The 15,413-nt window shown below is 36.6% G+C and overlaps 1 protein-coding gene across 1 annotated transcript; it reads right to left on the bottom strand.

The window, feature by feature from the left end:
• Positions 1–1,906: 1,906 nt before the first annotated feature.
• Positions 1,907–12,238, bottom strand: spata1 (spermatogenesis associated 1). The gene is made up of 12 exons (XM_042481179.1): positions 12,179–12,238; positions 11,863–11,969; positions 10,057–10,174; positions 9,763–9,816; positions 8,250–8,649; positions 6,337–6,502; positions 6,185–6,245; positions 5,766–5,868; positions 5,557–5,682; positions 5,071–5,246; positions 4,698–4,796; positions 1,907–2,056 (listed from the first exon to the last, which is right to left on the bottom strand). The coding sequence occupies exons 1-12, from the start codon at positions 12,236–12,238 to the stop codon at positions 1,907–1,909; spliced, it is 1,620 nt and encodes a 539-aa protein (XP_042337113.1).
• Between the last annotated feature and the right edge of the window lie 3,175 nt (positions 12,239–15,413).

Genomic DNA, 15,413 nt, shown 5'->3' with positions numbered 1-15,413 from the left:
GGACATGTCAATTTTTGACATTTTTGCCATACTATAGCCTTGCTTTTTGGGTCATTTTTTCAATATGCCATATTTTGGTGTTTTTGGCCGTTTTTTTTGCAACATTCTATGCTATAGCATTTCTCAGCACACTTTTTAATACTGTTTTCAAATGTTTTCAGCATTTGTTGGGACATGTCAATTTTTGACATTTTTGCCATACTATAGCCTTGCTTTTTCGCTCATTTTTTTCAACATGCCATATTGTGGTGTTTTTGGCCATTTTTGCAACATTCTATGCTATAACGTGTCTCAGCAAGGTATTTTATGCAGTTTTCAGCTGTTTTTACCTGTTTTTAGGAAATGTCATTTTTTCAGATTTTCGCCTTACTATAGCTTTGCTTTTTGGGTCAGTTTTTTAAACATGCCATATTTTGGTGTTTTTTGCTTTTTTTGGAACATGTCGTTTTTTGACAGTGTTGCCATACTATAGGTTTGCTTGTTGGGAAATTTTTTCAATTTTTGCAACATTCTATGCTATGACATGACTCTACACACTGTTTTATGTGGTTTTCAGCTAGTTCAGCTGTTTTTGGGACATGCCAATTTTTACATTTTGACCATACTATAGCCTTGCTTTTTGGGTAATTTTTTCAACATCCCATATTATGGTGTCTTCGGCCATTTTTTCTACATTCTTCTGTATTGTGTCTTTCAGCACACTATTTTATATGGTTTTCAGCTGTTTTTCATATTTTGACATTTTTCGCCATAGTATCGTATGGCATTGTTGTTCATTTTTTCAACATGCATCCCTCTTTTTTACACATTTATCTGTTGGACAAAAAATATTCTGAGGGTTTTTTGGTCATAAAATAGTCAGAATCACAGCCGTGATGATTTCCAAACACAACATCACTCCCTCTCTTGTGATATTGCTTAAATACACAATACCAAAATGTCATGGTGTCATGGTAAATCCATAATGGTATGGTTTTGCCTCAAGGCAACATTTTCATTTTAACAAGTTTCTATTAGTTAATTAGCAAATAAAGTATATTAAACAATTAGAAATTAAGCTTTAGTCATATATTGTTGTGAATATTTTTTTTCCAGACTGAAAAAGGCCAGGAAATGACATTTTCTGATGATTTTTGATTACATACATACTTTTTACAATAAAGTTGATACTAGGAATTTTTATGAGGTACTTAACATAATATTAATTTTAACTTCAGGATTCCTGCATATATCCTTTTTTTCTACAGGACCTGCAAGGGCAGATTCATCAGGTTTGGTATGATGATCCACAGAGTCTTTGTCCCAAGGCAGAATCAGTGAAATCTAAAGGTCTGAGGGGCATTGGCATGTGGAATGGCAACATCTTAGACTACAGCGATGAACCTGTCGCCAGGCAGCAGACAGAGATGATGTGGAATGCACTCTTAGGGTGCTAGCTGGTATACACCTAACACTGCTTAAGAAATTTACATCTACCCTCCTGTTTATTGCTAAGATCGAAACTCTCGTTTCAGAGTTTATTGTGGCTTTTATTGCTGTTGTCGTTGAATGTAGTTACATCTCAGCCATTCCTCTGGGCTAAGTGAAATAACAGTGATTCTCTGAAAGAAAGGCAAAAAAAATTAATGCGACACGAGTATTTTTGACTGACCTATACTGAGCTTACTACGATACGATTTGCACTTGTACTTTCCTAAATAAACATTTTCTGATGAAGTTACATGACCAGTTTGGAGTTTTCTTTTGAACTAGCTTACAGCACCTGAGAAATTTGAGAAGACAAGTACAAATACAAAACTATTTCACAAAATAGTAAGACATTTTTAAAAAAAAATCAAGATCTATTGCTGTCCCAGCAAAGTTAAGGCCAGACAACATTTTTGCTCAAAGTTCTGTATGTATGGGATTAGATGGAGGTGCTTTGCGCTTGCTGTCTGTCCCGTGTGGTATTTCCAAAGCTCAGAGAGGCCATGGGACCAGGGTGAGAGGTCTGACTCTTCTTCTGGGCCAGCTCAGCCCTCAGGGCCCTCAGCTCTGTGGCAGCCTGTTTCCTCAACTACGGAGCCATTCGTACAAAAGAAAAAAAAAACAAACATGGTATGTCACCGTATTACACCGGATAGCCCACTAGTAAGTAAGTACATTTACTTAATTACTGTACTTTAAGATACAGTAGGTAACTTTGAAAACAACAAAAACTTTTGTATTTGCTGAAACTGTCGCTGTATTCACACAGCACTGAATGAGACAGATTATCAGTGGGAAAATAACTCATATTCCTTTGCCTACTCGAATACCTTGTAGCACTTAATATGGCCTTACAGCACATGAATGAAAACAACCAGTCAAAGCTGAGGAGACTCAACTGCTGTCAGTCACACCATGAACTGCAGTCAAGCTGTAAAACCAGGCAACACTGATCAAATGTGAACAAGATTCTGTCACACATCGACTACTTTTCGCCTGAAATTTTTCAGAAACATGTTTTATCATCCTGTTAATCTGAAAAATGTGAATTTGGATACAGTGAAACAGAGTACTGAGTGTCGCCCACAGCAGGACCAAGCTTAATAGTACACTAGAGTATGATCATGAAAACATTTGAAGAAATAGGCAGTGTAGCAACAGAATCATAGTTATAATTGATCTGCTACGCAACAGTACATTGAAAATTCAAGTTAGCGCAACCTTAACCTTTTACTGCTTTGGTTCTTTTACTTTTGATACTTTGAATTTTGCCGACAATACTCACACCTGTTTAGCTATACTTGAATACATTCACTTATGAGAGGTTTTGAATACAGGACCTTATGATGATGTATTTTCTCAGTGTTGCGGTACCACTGTACCACCACTTTAGTAAAAAATCTAAATGCTTCTTCAACCACTGCTGTTAGACTATCAAGCCTTAAAAAAAACTCCTTTGATATTAAAGTAAATATTATCAAAAGGAGTGCAGTAAAATCTGCATTTTTAGATTTTAAATAATTACATATTTTCTGTTCAAATATAGTGAGTTCATCTGCAGTTCTCACTAGTGATCATGTGTGCCAATAGTAAAGAATAACATTTTTATAGAATAATTATTTATGAAATAAGAGTGTCAGGAGGTTTAGCTCAGTGGGTAAATCAGGTGGCTAGTGTGTCTGAGGTTGGTGGTTCAAGTCTTATCTAGGACAGGTGACTTTTGGAGACTTCTGTCCAAAGCACAGAGCTGAAGGGCATGTCGAATACATGAAGTTAGGGCTGAGAGACAGGAAGGACAGTCCGATATATCAGCCAATACTTTATTTTATTTATGCCATAAAATATAATTTGGCCGTAGATTCATATGGTTTATACCCTGATTGTGCTATTGCAGAACAAATAAAGGCACGTAAAGTTGAGTGATATATTGTTTTGGCCAATAATTTGGGTGAAGTTGTCCCGAGACAGGTAAAATCAGTTTTGGCAGATGTGTCTGACATTTCTTTACAGATATTCCTTGATTTCGACAAAGTAAAATCTGAGATGATTTAGAAACTGTGATGTAATGACATACTTTGTCCATTAGAGAGTACTGACATGTTTTAATATTCAAGTGTATGGTATTTTGTTTGTTTGTTTGTGTCACAATTGTCTTCTTGGCTTGTATATGTATAGTTTTTGCCGTTTCTGGCGTTATCCATTAAATTTCAGCCATGGCTTTTGTACTGTTGTATAACTACTTCGTTCGTGAGGCTTAAACTGTCAACCTAGGTCAACTTTTGGACAACAACCTTTACAAGTCACCTGTCCCGAATAAGGCTCAAACCCACAACCTCAGAGACACTAACTGGCTGTCTAACCCACTGAGCCAAACCTCCTCACACTTTAAACAAGTTTGTAAAAGAATGTCGAAAACAGTTAGACGGCAGTCTTTAAAACATGCCTGTCCTGGATAAAGTTCAATATCACAACCTGAAACACACCTAGCTAATGACACATACTTATTACTTCATAGACTATTTTTGGCATTTTTTTTTCTCTCTGTGGTTTGGACAGCTGCTTGTAAAAGTGCTGGATGAGATTTGAACCAAGGATCTCACAGTGTGCAGGCAAGCCCTCTAACCAACTGAGCTAAACCTTCAAACATTTCAACTGTGTTTTAAGTTGCACTTCAGACTTTTCTCTGGTAAGCGGCCTGTAAAGCTTATCTGCCCTTGATAAGGTTCAAAATCAACAATCCAAATAGGTTTTTTGTTTAAATATGAATTAATTCATTAAGTCACATGAAGATTTCATGGTTTGGTCTACAAATGATGTACACCAAGATGATGTGGGATTTATGTGCCCTCCAGTGCCCTCTAGTCTGCGCTGGAAGTACAACATCATGTGAAATATCTAACTCCAGGGTCCAACCTCTCTGTGTGCATTATCCGACTTTCACAGAAATAAACGGCCACTTTAGCTGGCGTTCACCAGTACCCCGACATATGTGGGGGGGGCCTTTCATCACTGCTTCCAGGTTTAATATTAATATTACTTTGCAGTCCAGCATGTTAGCACACATAACAATATTTGAAGGGTATTGAAAAGGAAAATCAATGTATGTTACGCTGCCATAATGCCTGCCTCTCAGATATGTCTTTTGGTCACCTATTTATGACCTTCCCTTGTTGTACAACAGCTACTTTTGTTATAGAGACATTTGGAAAGATTCACAGAATATAATTTACCTTTATCTCCGTTACCAGCTTCATCTTGGCATCCTCTACTTTCCTCTTTAGGTTGTCGATCTCATGGCTCTCCGTCATGATATGAATAATGAGCTCATTCTGAAATTCATAATTTTTCAATCAATCATTTATTTTTTATAATTTTTCCTGCTACATGTCAATGCAGTCAAAGTATATTGGCAATTCAAAATATAATTTAGTGTATCCAATTACTTTGGAAACTTTATAATATTTGGACTCAATCTACTAAAAAATAAGGTTAAGGAATCTTTTGAGTTGTTAACTATTAATCAAATACATGCTTTACCTACTGTTTTTTTAAAAAAATATTAGTAAGAAAGGGTATTTAAAATCAAGATCAATTCCATTTTACCTTTATGGAAGATCTGCCCTGTCGTCTTGGCTTCCCTCGGTTATCTCTGGCCTGGAGCTGGTGCAAGAGTTTGTTGTAAAATGTCTCCAACTCTTGTTTTAAGTTTCTCAGGTTTTCCTCCAAAGGTGCTGTGGCCTTCTTGGTTTCAAAATATTTCTTCTTCCAACTGTCACGTGCTTTAAGTTGAAAGGGGGAAAAAGCAGATTTTAGTTCCTTTTGACTCCTATTAAAATACACTCAAGTAAGGTCAAACTTTATATGTAGAGTACATTTAAAAACATCAACAGATAATCAAAGTGTTAAATAGGCACAAAATACCAAAGGATGACTATTCTCCACACACATACAAAGAATTACAATTGTCTGAGAGGTGCTAAAAGCAAAGTGAACTTTTACTTATGTCCTTGAGTTTGCAGACTGTTGGCAAACTTGTATTGATTCCTTAAAAAATGTTGGCTTTTTACTAAACAGTATTTTGCTGCTCACCTTGGTTCCTGCGGTGTCTGTTTTGAGCCAACAAATCTTTCCCCTTTCTAAGTAACTCTTGCCTCGTCCACTCCAGCTGCTTTCTCTCCTCCCTCACCAGCTTGATTTCCTCGATCAGTTCCTCTCCTATCAGAAACAAACCACACTAGTTATGTTTTAAAAAAGTAATGATCATTAATAATTTGTATTTGGCCAAAGTGACAACTCACTGTTTGTATGAAAGACAGTAGGGGCAGTTGTTTTTTGAGTGACAAAGGCCACATCTAGAGAGGTGAGCCCAACAGCCCGAGACACAGCTGCACTTTCTTCTGCCTTAAAAAAAAGCAATAAATACAACAATATGAGTCTTCATTTTAATGGATTTTTATGGACTTGTCTGTATTCAAGTTCTTTGTTCACTTTAAAGACGTCACACACTTGACCAGACCCACCCACTGGCACTGGAATTTGGACTGATCATTACAAGTAATTTGCAAGGAGCTGAGCATTTCCTGTTCGTTTTAAAAGCCCCGTAAAAATCTTTCTCGTAGCTTGATACTCAAGAAAAAAGACTGAAGATGACACGCTGAGTGTTTTAAGGTTTAGTCAAAAACTGCTGGTACATATACAGTATAATGCTATACATTACTTCACTTGTTGGTTTATTCCTGATGGACTTTGGTGCATGTGCATCTTTTGATTTCCCGAGCCTGCAATCAGATATACTGTTAGAACAACCAGCAGAAGTAGAAGTATTCACTGCAAAGTACAAATATGGCACCAGTTAATGCTGCACAGTACCCATCTGTGAGGGAGAAGCCTGAATCTCGGTCTTCCAGGGACTCGGCGACTCCTGAATTTCTGATCACTCTGTTCTGTCTGTGGTACTGTCTCTTTTGTCTGCAGGTTTCTTCATTCACTTGCGACTCCTTCACCTGAGCTGAGTCAGCTTCACAGCGTTGTAAGGCTGTAAATATACAGCAAGTGAAGAGCTTAAATAATATTCCTTTTTAAATAATGTGAAAAAAAATGTTGGAACAACTTCAATTTATGAGTAATTAACTGTGCTTTTTGTTTCGATAACATGGAAAACATATTTAGAACAAGTTAACTCGTATGAGTTATCAACTTAAAAAAAGTTTTTCATAATTATAGTGATTAAGTATTTAATGACCACAATTATGAACACTTTTTTAAGTTGATTCCTCATAAAAATAGTTTTTCACTTTATTTAAGATACATTTTTAAATGTTATATACTGGTGCCATAATTATAAACACAATTTTTAAGTTGACTAAATTAAATTGTACCAACAAATCTTTCCACATTATTTAAAAGTAATTTTAATTAATACATCAAAGTGAGATACAGAGGATTAGTCTCAAAAAAAAGGCTAAAAATGTCATTGCTAAGATTTTGGGGGGCAGATTTAAAAAGTTTTTTCACCAAAGCAAATTGATTGTGGTTAAAAAATGCTAATGCAATGTTTACATTAAAACAAATAAAAACTTTGTCATGCATAACTTTTGTGTTTTTGTCTTTTTGCCTGAAATAGGCTTTTCTGTGACATACAAGACTGAAATATCATTTTCATGTTTACATCAAGGATGAGTCACAAGAAAAGTGACAAGTGTTCTGTTCAGGTCCAGTGTGCAGGATTTAGGGGGATATATTGGAAAAAACAGAAACTAATATATAGGGTTCCTAAACATTTTCATGGATAAAATTTCAAGACTTTTCCATAAATTCTCAAGGAGCAAAGGTTTTTTTCTTTTCCCACTAGCCTGGCATTTTTTTTTTTTTAAACAAAACTGATTCAATGTCTATTCAAGCATAATGTTAGCTAGCTGGCATACAGGAAAAGACTGAACATGGGGAGAAAGTGAAGACACATAACATAACAGAATGAAACATATGTGATTGTAAACAAATCTTCACACGTCAACATAAATTAGAGATATGTTACGTCGACCACTACAGAAATGAGATTTGCTGTTATGTTACATTTCGTGTACAGTTATCAGTGTAAGATTACTGTTATTATGTTTGGACACACAACAAAATTCCCCAAACTTTAAAGAATTTTTACTAATTCCATGATTTTTTTCCATGTTTTCCATGACAGTGGGAACCGTGAATATAATATGTTTTCTTTAGTGAAAAATAACTTTAAAATAAGAGTTATGTTTTCGTTACTGTAGCGAATAAGCCGCTTATATCTACATATCTCCACCATGTTTCTACAGTGGCCCAGAACAGACAAATCAAACCTGGCTCTAGATAGGGTCATCTGAATTATCACATCGGCCATCACAGTTAGCAACCCTCCATGATGAGACAGTCGCAGAAACACTGATTTTTAACATTAACCTGCTTTACTCAGTGTTTTTGCTGCCTTTAATGACCTGGTCCATTTGTTTTGGAGAGAAAGATCATTCAGCTTCCAGTAAAAACCTCCTGAACAATGAACACTGAAGGAAATCTAACAGGAAGGAGATTCAGTTGGTAGCAATCTGAAATCCTCACCACTGGACGCCACTAAATTCCCCTAAATCTTACTCACTTCTCCTTAAAGTCACAGAAAGTCACTTGCATTTTCGTCACATTGGATAACTGCACAAGTGTCAGGCTTCGAATTTATACAACTAGAGCAGATAATGCAGTATTTGTTGTAATTAATAAAAAAGACAAACAAAAAAGTTAATATATTGTACCTTTATTCTGTGAAACAGGCTGTGGCGCTCTTTTATTCTGAGGCCTCCTTGGGCAACGTTGTTGCTCTGCCCATTTGTTGGAAGAGAGACCCTCCTCTTCATTGTCTCCCTCTGCCTCTGAAGAACTATAGCTCTGCTCCTCATCTTCCTCCTCCTCCTCCTCCTCCTCCTCCTCCTCCTCCTCCAGGCTGGGGGTGGGAGGCGGCTGATGGGAACACTGGGGGATGAGGGGGAATTTAATAGGCTCCTTTGTTCCTGCTGGCAGACTGCACGCCTTGGGTGGGTGGTAATAAGTCTGGTGGTCTGGGGAGCTGCTGCTGGTGTCTGTGGTGACAGACTGGGAGCAAACGCTGCTGTCGTTCTCCACGGTGGGCAGCAGGTAAAGCTCCGGCTGTGGGGCCTGCCGACAGATGACAACGAGACATTAGAGGGGTTGAACTGGTTCACAATGCAGCAAAGTAAGTGGTGTAGCATCTGAAGATCAACAGATAATGCAGAGCTACAGGGCTTATAGATAGGATGAGTACATACAGGAAATCACTTAAGTTTATAACAAAATTAAGGAAGAGATTAGCAGCCTTGATGACACAGCAAATACAAAATTGAAAGCCTAATGGCAACAGCTTACATTCATAATCCAGCTGCTATGACTGGGAGCAAAGGAGTATACTGGGGATTTTAGACAGTGCCTGGCAATTTTTAAAACCAGTGGCCATATTCACAAACACTCAGAGAGCTCCTATCTTAGCCTAAAAACTTCTAACCAGGAGTCCTGGTTTAGGAGTGATTTTTAACAGATGTGATTGGTTGTCACAAACATGCCCTTTTGTGGGCCTGCAAGGTGTGGACACCCAGTGTAAGTTAAATAAAGTGTGTCGCAATATGAGACAGACATGAGCTGTTCATTTGACCATGCTGCTGCACTGTTCCATCTTCACAGTTGCAAAATATAGTTAAATTGTCATCACTTTATTTTTGGAATTATATCTTGATTACATTGGGTGGGAGATATTAGTGCATCTTTAATGAGATTGGCCACAAACATTATCCCTGCACCATCTAATCTGTGGCATTACATTAAATCACTGTCATTCAGTATTTGTGGAATTTTTATCCTTCCTCTTTGTGTTTGTCTCATTTTCTAAAGCAACCTTAAAGTCCTCCTCCCTACTCCTTCAGTTTTTCATCTTAGGAGTTCTCTTAAGGGCAGAGACACTTTGCAAATAACATTCATCTTATCCAGCTGCTAGTCTCAACTTTAAGGGGAAAATCTTAGAGAAGGTCAAAATTCTAAGAATTTTCTTAGAATTTAGTCACTAGGAGCAACTCTTTATACTCTGTGAATATGGCCGCTGAAATACTATTATTTATAATACAGAAAAAGGCATAATCTCACCAAAAATGTTAAGGACTTGTTAAACTTGAATTATGTTGATTGTTTTGTTAGTGGTGTATAAAACTAAACCAAAAAAACAACTGTTTACTGTCAATATGGAACATGGATTTTACATACATACGGTGGAGCGAATGTTTTCACTTTCAGATCCGTCTCCTGTTTGCTCTTGACCTGTAATAGCAAAGAATTTGGTTGTTGTAAAAGACAAGGCAATAAAAACACTCTCTAACACACACACACACACACACACACACACACACACACACACTTTACACCCTTTACACCCTTTAGTGTAAGCAACTTGAATGGTGAACTTGTTAATCAAACTGTCTGCATTGTTTCTTTCTACTGTCTGCCTGCTGAAACAAAACCAGCTATAGAAAACTGCAGTAAACAGCCAGCTGCACTCACCAGTGCCAAACTGCGCCCCACACATTTCAGGAAGGAGAATTTGTCAATGTTCCTCTCGGCGCCAAGAAGCGCTCCCAACTCGCTTCTCAGAGTTTTCAGGGTGATATCAGGATAAACTCTGACAAGAAAAGAGATGAAAAGGAGATTTTAGATTATTAACGTAAGATATAATCATAAGAGCGTAAGAGTATAGGTAAAATAGTTCGTAATCTGGGTTTCAGTTGGTTTTAGTTGCCTGTTACAATCTGACGCCGTGACTGAAAATCTGGGGAAAAAGTTTGATGTTTCATGGAATTAAAAAAAAAAAGCTTTGCAGAGCTTCAGTTATAGTACCATAACCATATCAAGCTTTTAAAACAATTATTACAGGGGGAAAATAATAAAGCACATTTATTTATGTGCTGTACTGTACTGACACCTTTTGAGTCATTGGAGATTGTGAGATTATTTTATCGTGATGCTCAATTTATGGCCTGTGGGCCAATGTGGCCCGCGTTAGGGTTCAAGGTGGCTCAACAACCATTTGCTAGTTTACAATGAAATGAAATGGTTTCTCACTGGGAATTTGTTTTACTTTCAATGTAAATAAGGAGTCAGGTTGCAGAAAAATGCATCATAATAGAGTTTGTTTATTGAATAAAGTGCCAGGATCCTCGCTTCCCAACAAAGGTCCTAGCTAAGCTCCTAAAGTCCTAAGGGGGCCAAGTGGAGACCCAAATTTTCCTCAATTTGTGTAAATGGCCTCAGACTCCAGTCATTTTGCAAACGTGGCCCTGGGCAGAGTTGAACATCCCTGCTCTACGGTTTCACTCCACCAAATTTTAGATGAATTACAGTTGTTTTTACTTCACTGTGTTTTCCTGACAGCCGTGGTTACTTTGCAGATTCGGACAGACCATGTTAAACATAAAGTTAGTATGATGCATTTTTTATAGGTGTAATGGGCAAACCACCAATAAGCTATAGCATTATATTGCCTACATGTTGCAATAGTAATAATTTAACACTCTGGAGGTTTTGTTTAAATACTCCTTTACTTTAATTTATGTTTTTAACTCAGTTTGCCATTTTTACTGAAGAAGAGAAGCCGCAGCCGATCACACCCACATGTTTCAGTCTTGCTCGAAGCTTAATACATTCTGGTCTGAATTTTTCAATACTCTTTGAACTGCGTACAACACTGTTATTATACCCGGCCCTCTTGTTGCCTTGTTCGGAGTTTCTCTACAGTCAAATTTTTCTAGAGTCCTCATCTTTACCACTTTGTTGGCAAGATGGCTTGTGCTTCCCTAATGCAAGCATGTTCAACCTCCTACTCCTTTTTTTAGATTTTACTGTCCATCAGACTGGAGAAACTTAGATTTTCCCTGAAATGTTCCCTTTATACATTTGAAAACTTTTGAGACCTCTCCTAAATTATATCGATTATTTGATCTCCCTGCCTAGTTGTGACAACTGAGTTTCCTTGTTGGGTTTTTTTTTTTGTTTTGTATAGTTGTTTTTCCATTTTATTTTTTTTTTTAGTAATTTTCATCAGATTATTTATTCATTGTCATTATTGTCTATGTCAGTTATGGTCTCTCTTTGGGGGGGCAGGAGGGTATTGGGAGAAAACACTGGGGGGAAAAAATCAAAGAATTCTTTGTTGCTCTGTGATTAATATGCATCCATTGTTCTTCCAATAAAAAACATAAACCAAAATGATGAATTTAAATACCCCACACTACTGAATCTCTACAATTTAACACTACTTAACTGTTCTTATTTTGGTGTCTCAATCAAATTAGACATTTGCAGCAGTCTCACCTGATAAACCCGGCAGATATGAAGGTCTCGATGGCTTCAGCAGGGACTTTATTGAGCTTCACGTTCCACTGGTCATCTGGCACATACAGCACATGGAGCTCCACAAACTAAACATAAAACACAGATAACATCATGTTTCAATGTGCATAGAAGCATCATGAGCAAGTGACAGTAAACTGCAATATTTCCCTACCTTAAGCCAAAAATAAAAAACACCCCCCTGATAAATGACAAAGATTCCCCAAGTAAATCTTATAAATTCCTGTACACAAAGCACAAAGACCTTTTGCAATGATGCATTAATTCCCCATCATACCTTGCAGCTGGACGGTCTTCTGTCCTCAGGATATCTGACTGACTCACAAGACAGCTCCATTATCAGTCCAGCTCAGCATGAGGAGAAAGAGAAAAACTCAAGAAGAGGGCAGATTTCCGTTAGGTTTATTCGCAGGAAGCCTTTTTTAAGGCTATGAAGGCGTGGACTTCTCAGTAACAATCTAGTGCAATCAAACACAGTCAGTCGCCCAGTGAAGTTTCTTTTATGAGAGTGCCAACAGTGGTTGCTCTGGTGCTGATGGTGTCAACTGCTGCAGAAAGACACATTTTATCCCATCTGTGGTCACCAGAGCCGACACTGTCTTGCAAGGTATACTCTGATTTAATGATGATTAAACGTTATTTTAATTTCAACGGGTTAATCCTAGTTGGGCAATTATGGCATTTTAGATTACGTTTTCTCAAAGCGATGCATGATGTGGTTTAATTTTCTTTTTTCACACGCCATATGTTTTTTAATTGTGTGTTTTCTGACTGCTTGCATTTTAAAAGGTAACTTCAAAAAAGCCAAACATTATTTTGATAACGAATATCGAGAGATCTCCGCTGTCGGAGTGTGAGTGTAAGATGCTCTTACACCACCAGAGGCCGCAATTTCTACTGATCTGATGCTGCTTTCGCGTACACTGGAAATTATCATAATTATTAAGTTTTAACGTGAAACAACTATTTTTTTTTCACCCTCATTGCCATTTTTTTTGTAACTGCGAAGAGACGATTGAGTATGTTTTTTAGACTGTCATCTCTTTTGGATTTGATTTACAATGGTACTTTTCAAATTTTTAAAACATTTTTTTAATACCAATTACTCAGCTGAGAAAAATATGTAATTAATTAGATTAGTATTTAGGCAAATTATTATACAGATAAAATGATATGGCTAAAAAAAAACCTATCCTCCTCTATTTTTAGAGATACAGATTTTAATATATACGCTACAACAATTGAAAAACTATTAGATAATTTATACATTTCAGTTTAATTCCATCTTCATAGCTAACCCTGAGGGTTTAAGTTTTTTTATGTTTATCTCCTCTATATTCTATTTATTGTGCAGTTGAATATGCTTTTATTATGAAATATTGTTTTATATTTATTTTGAAAATAATTGCTATGTTTGTTATATGTGTCAAAAAAGTTTGAGTTGATTTATAATATCGTTTTTAGAGCAACCAGAAACACTATAATCCAGAACAGACCGCTTCAAGCAAATAATTGCATAAAGCACAAATCATGTTAAAACTACGCCCTATAATTTACTGAATTTAAAGCCTAAATACTTCTGATAATGTTCAACTAAAAAGAAACTACTTTTATTTTTATGTTCATGTTAGTATTTTGGGGCATTTCCCATGTACCATAATGTCAGGGGAAAACGGTGGAAAATATATCTGAGTTTTACAATATTCCCTGAAGGCAGCAACAGCGGACACGCCTTTGAAGAAAACCGGAAACTCGGTGATGAGGAAGAAGTAGTAAGCGAGCTATCGACAGAAAAAAAACAAGTTTATATTCGTCTTTATAACGCCTACAGTCCTTAAATATCTTGAAAATGTCGGGATCATCGAGCATCTTGGCGATGAAGAAAATCGTCCAACAGTTACGCCTTGAAGCGGGCATCAACAGAGTGAAGGTAACGGCTACGATCGCTAACGTTACCATACAGTTTAGGGCGTGTTGTCTCATTATATGGCTTTTTTCTTTCGTTTTAACATCGATGGTGTTAATCAGCTTTAATTTTAATTCGCAGAAAAATAGGTCATACAAAAAGCTAACTTTTCAGGACTGGGTTGTCCTCCACAGGTGTCTCAGGCCGCGGCGGACCTGCAGCAGTTTTGCCTTCAAAACGCCCAGCAGGACCCGCTGCTCACCGGCATGTCCTCCAGCAACAACCCGTTCAGACCACAGAAAGTCTGCTCCTTCCTATAGCAGCGACACCCCGACCGACCCTCTGCCTCCGTGAGTACCACCACCCACATCTGCCTCCCAGTAAACTGCTCATTTAACCCGCTCTGTGTTTCACGACTCTGATTTCAGTCACATGCATCTATCGTGAGTAGTACAAGTATGCAGTTCTTTCACTTAAGTCAAAGTACTAATAACACACTGAAAATACTCACAGGTAAACGCCTTGCATTTCAAAACTGTTACTCAAGTAGCCTGTAAGTAGGTAAATCACGAATATGTAATCAAAGTATTAAAAGTGAAAGTACACAATGCAGAAAAACCTAAAGGTAATAGTAATACAAATTAAATTTAAATAAATTAAAAAATAACCAAGTAATTTAGAAAAAGACTTAAAATGTTTATTATAATAGGTGGCAATTAATTTTATGCCAGTTGGACAACTGATAATTCAACTAATCATTTCAGAAGTTTGGTAATTTAATAACAAAACATCAGAATTTTTTATATTTTTTCAATGCAGAAATCTTAATTTGTAAAATAACTGGGAACTAAAGCTGTCGGATAAATATAGTATAGTAAAAAATATATTTCCCTCTGAAATGTAATGGAGTAAAAGTATAAAGTGGCTTGAAAAGAAAATACTCAAGTGCAGTACAATACCTCAATTGTATACTTAAGTACAGTACTTGTGTACATGTACTTAGTTACTTTCCACTAATTATTGTGAGGAAATCTGTGTAACGTTAGCATGAAGGCACACTACAATATTGAACTATGAGGATTTCCATGCACAAACTGTTTCAGCAGACTTCATTTTCAACACCTAAAACTCTTGATTTTCTTCCCAAATTCCCTTAAAACCAGTCCTTGTCTACACTGGAAAGTGGTGAAAGTATTATTCAGTTCCTTTACCCAAGTAAAAGTACTCTCTAAAACACTTTGTTACAAGTAAATAAGTCCTGGATGGAAAATGTTATAATCAGTAAGTATAATCAGGAAAATGTACTCAAAGTAGTAAAGTAACCAATGCAGACAAGTCTTTAAAAAACAACCCCCAAACCTCAAAATTAAAAAAGAAAAACAGAAAAAAATACCCCCAAATCAGATTTTTTTTTTTTAAAAAAAAGGATTAAAAAAAAAAAAATCCCCAAAAACCCTCAAAATCATAAAGAGAGAAATAAACAATCCCCAAAACTTTTGAAAAATTATTATTTAAAAAAAAAGAAAAAAAAGAATGAGTTTTATCAAAATAGTTTGCAATACATTTTCTGAGTCAACTGATTGATCAAACAATTGATCGTTGCAGC

The sequence above is a fragment of the Plectropomus leopardus genome, chromosome 3 (assembly GCF_008729295.1).
Source record: "Plectropomus leopardus isolate mb chromosome 3, YSFRI_Pleo_2.0, whole genome shotgun sequence".
In the NCBI taxonomy this organism is placed as follows: Eukaryota; Metazoa; Chordata; class Actinopteri; order Perciformes; family Serranidae; genus Plectropomus; species Plectropomus leopardus.
Note: the sequence above shows the minus strand (reverse complement) of the source record. Positions and strands in the feature narration are given on the sequence as shown.

Coding starts and splice junctions, on each gene's coding strand:
- spata1 (XM_042481179.1), bottom strand. CDS start 12,238: ATGGAGCTGTCTTGTGAGTCAGTCAGATATCCTGAGGACAGAAGACCG. Junction 5,683..5,765: donor TACTGTCTTTCATACAAACA/GTGAGTTGTCAC, acceptor TGTTTCTGATAG/GAGAGGAACTGATCGAGGAA. Junction 4,797..5,070: donor AGGGCAGATCTTCCATAAAG/GTAAAATGGAAT, acceptor TATGAATTTCAG/AATGAGCTCATTATTCATAT.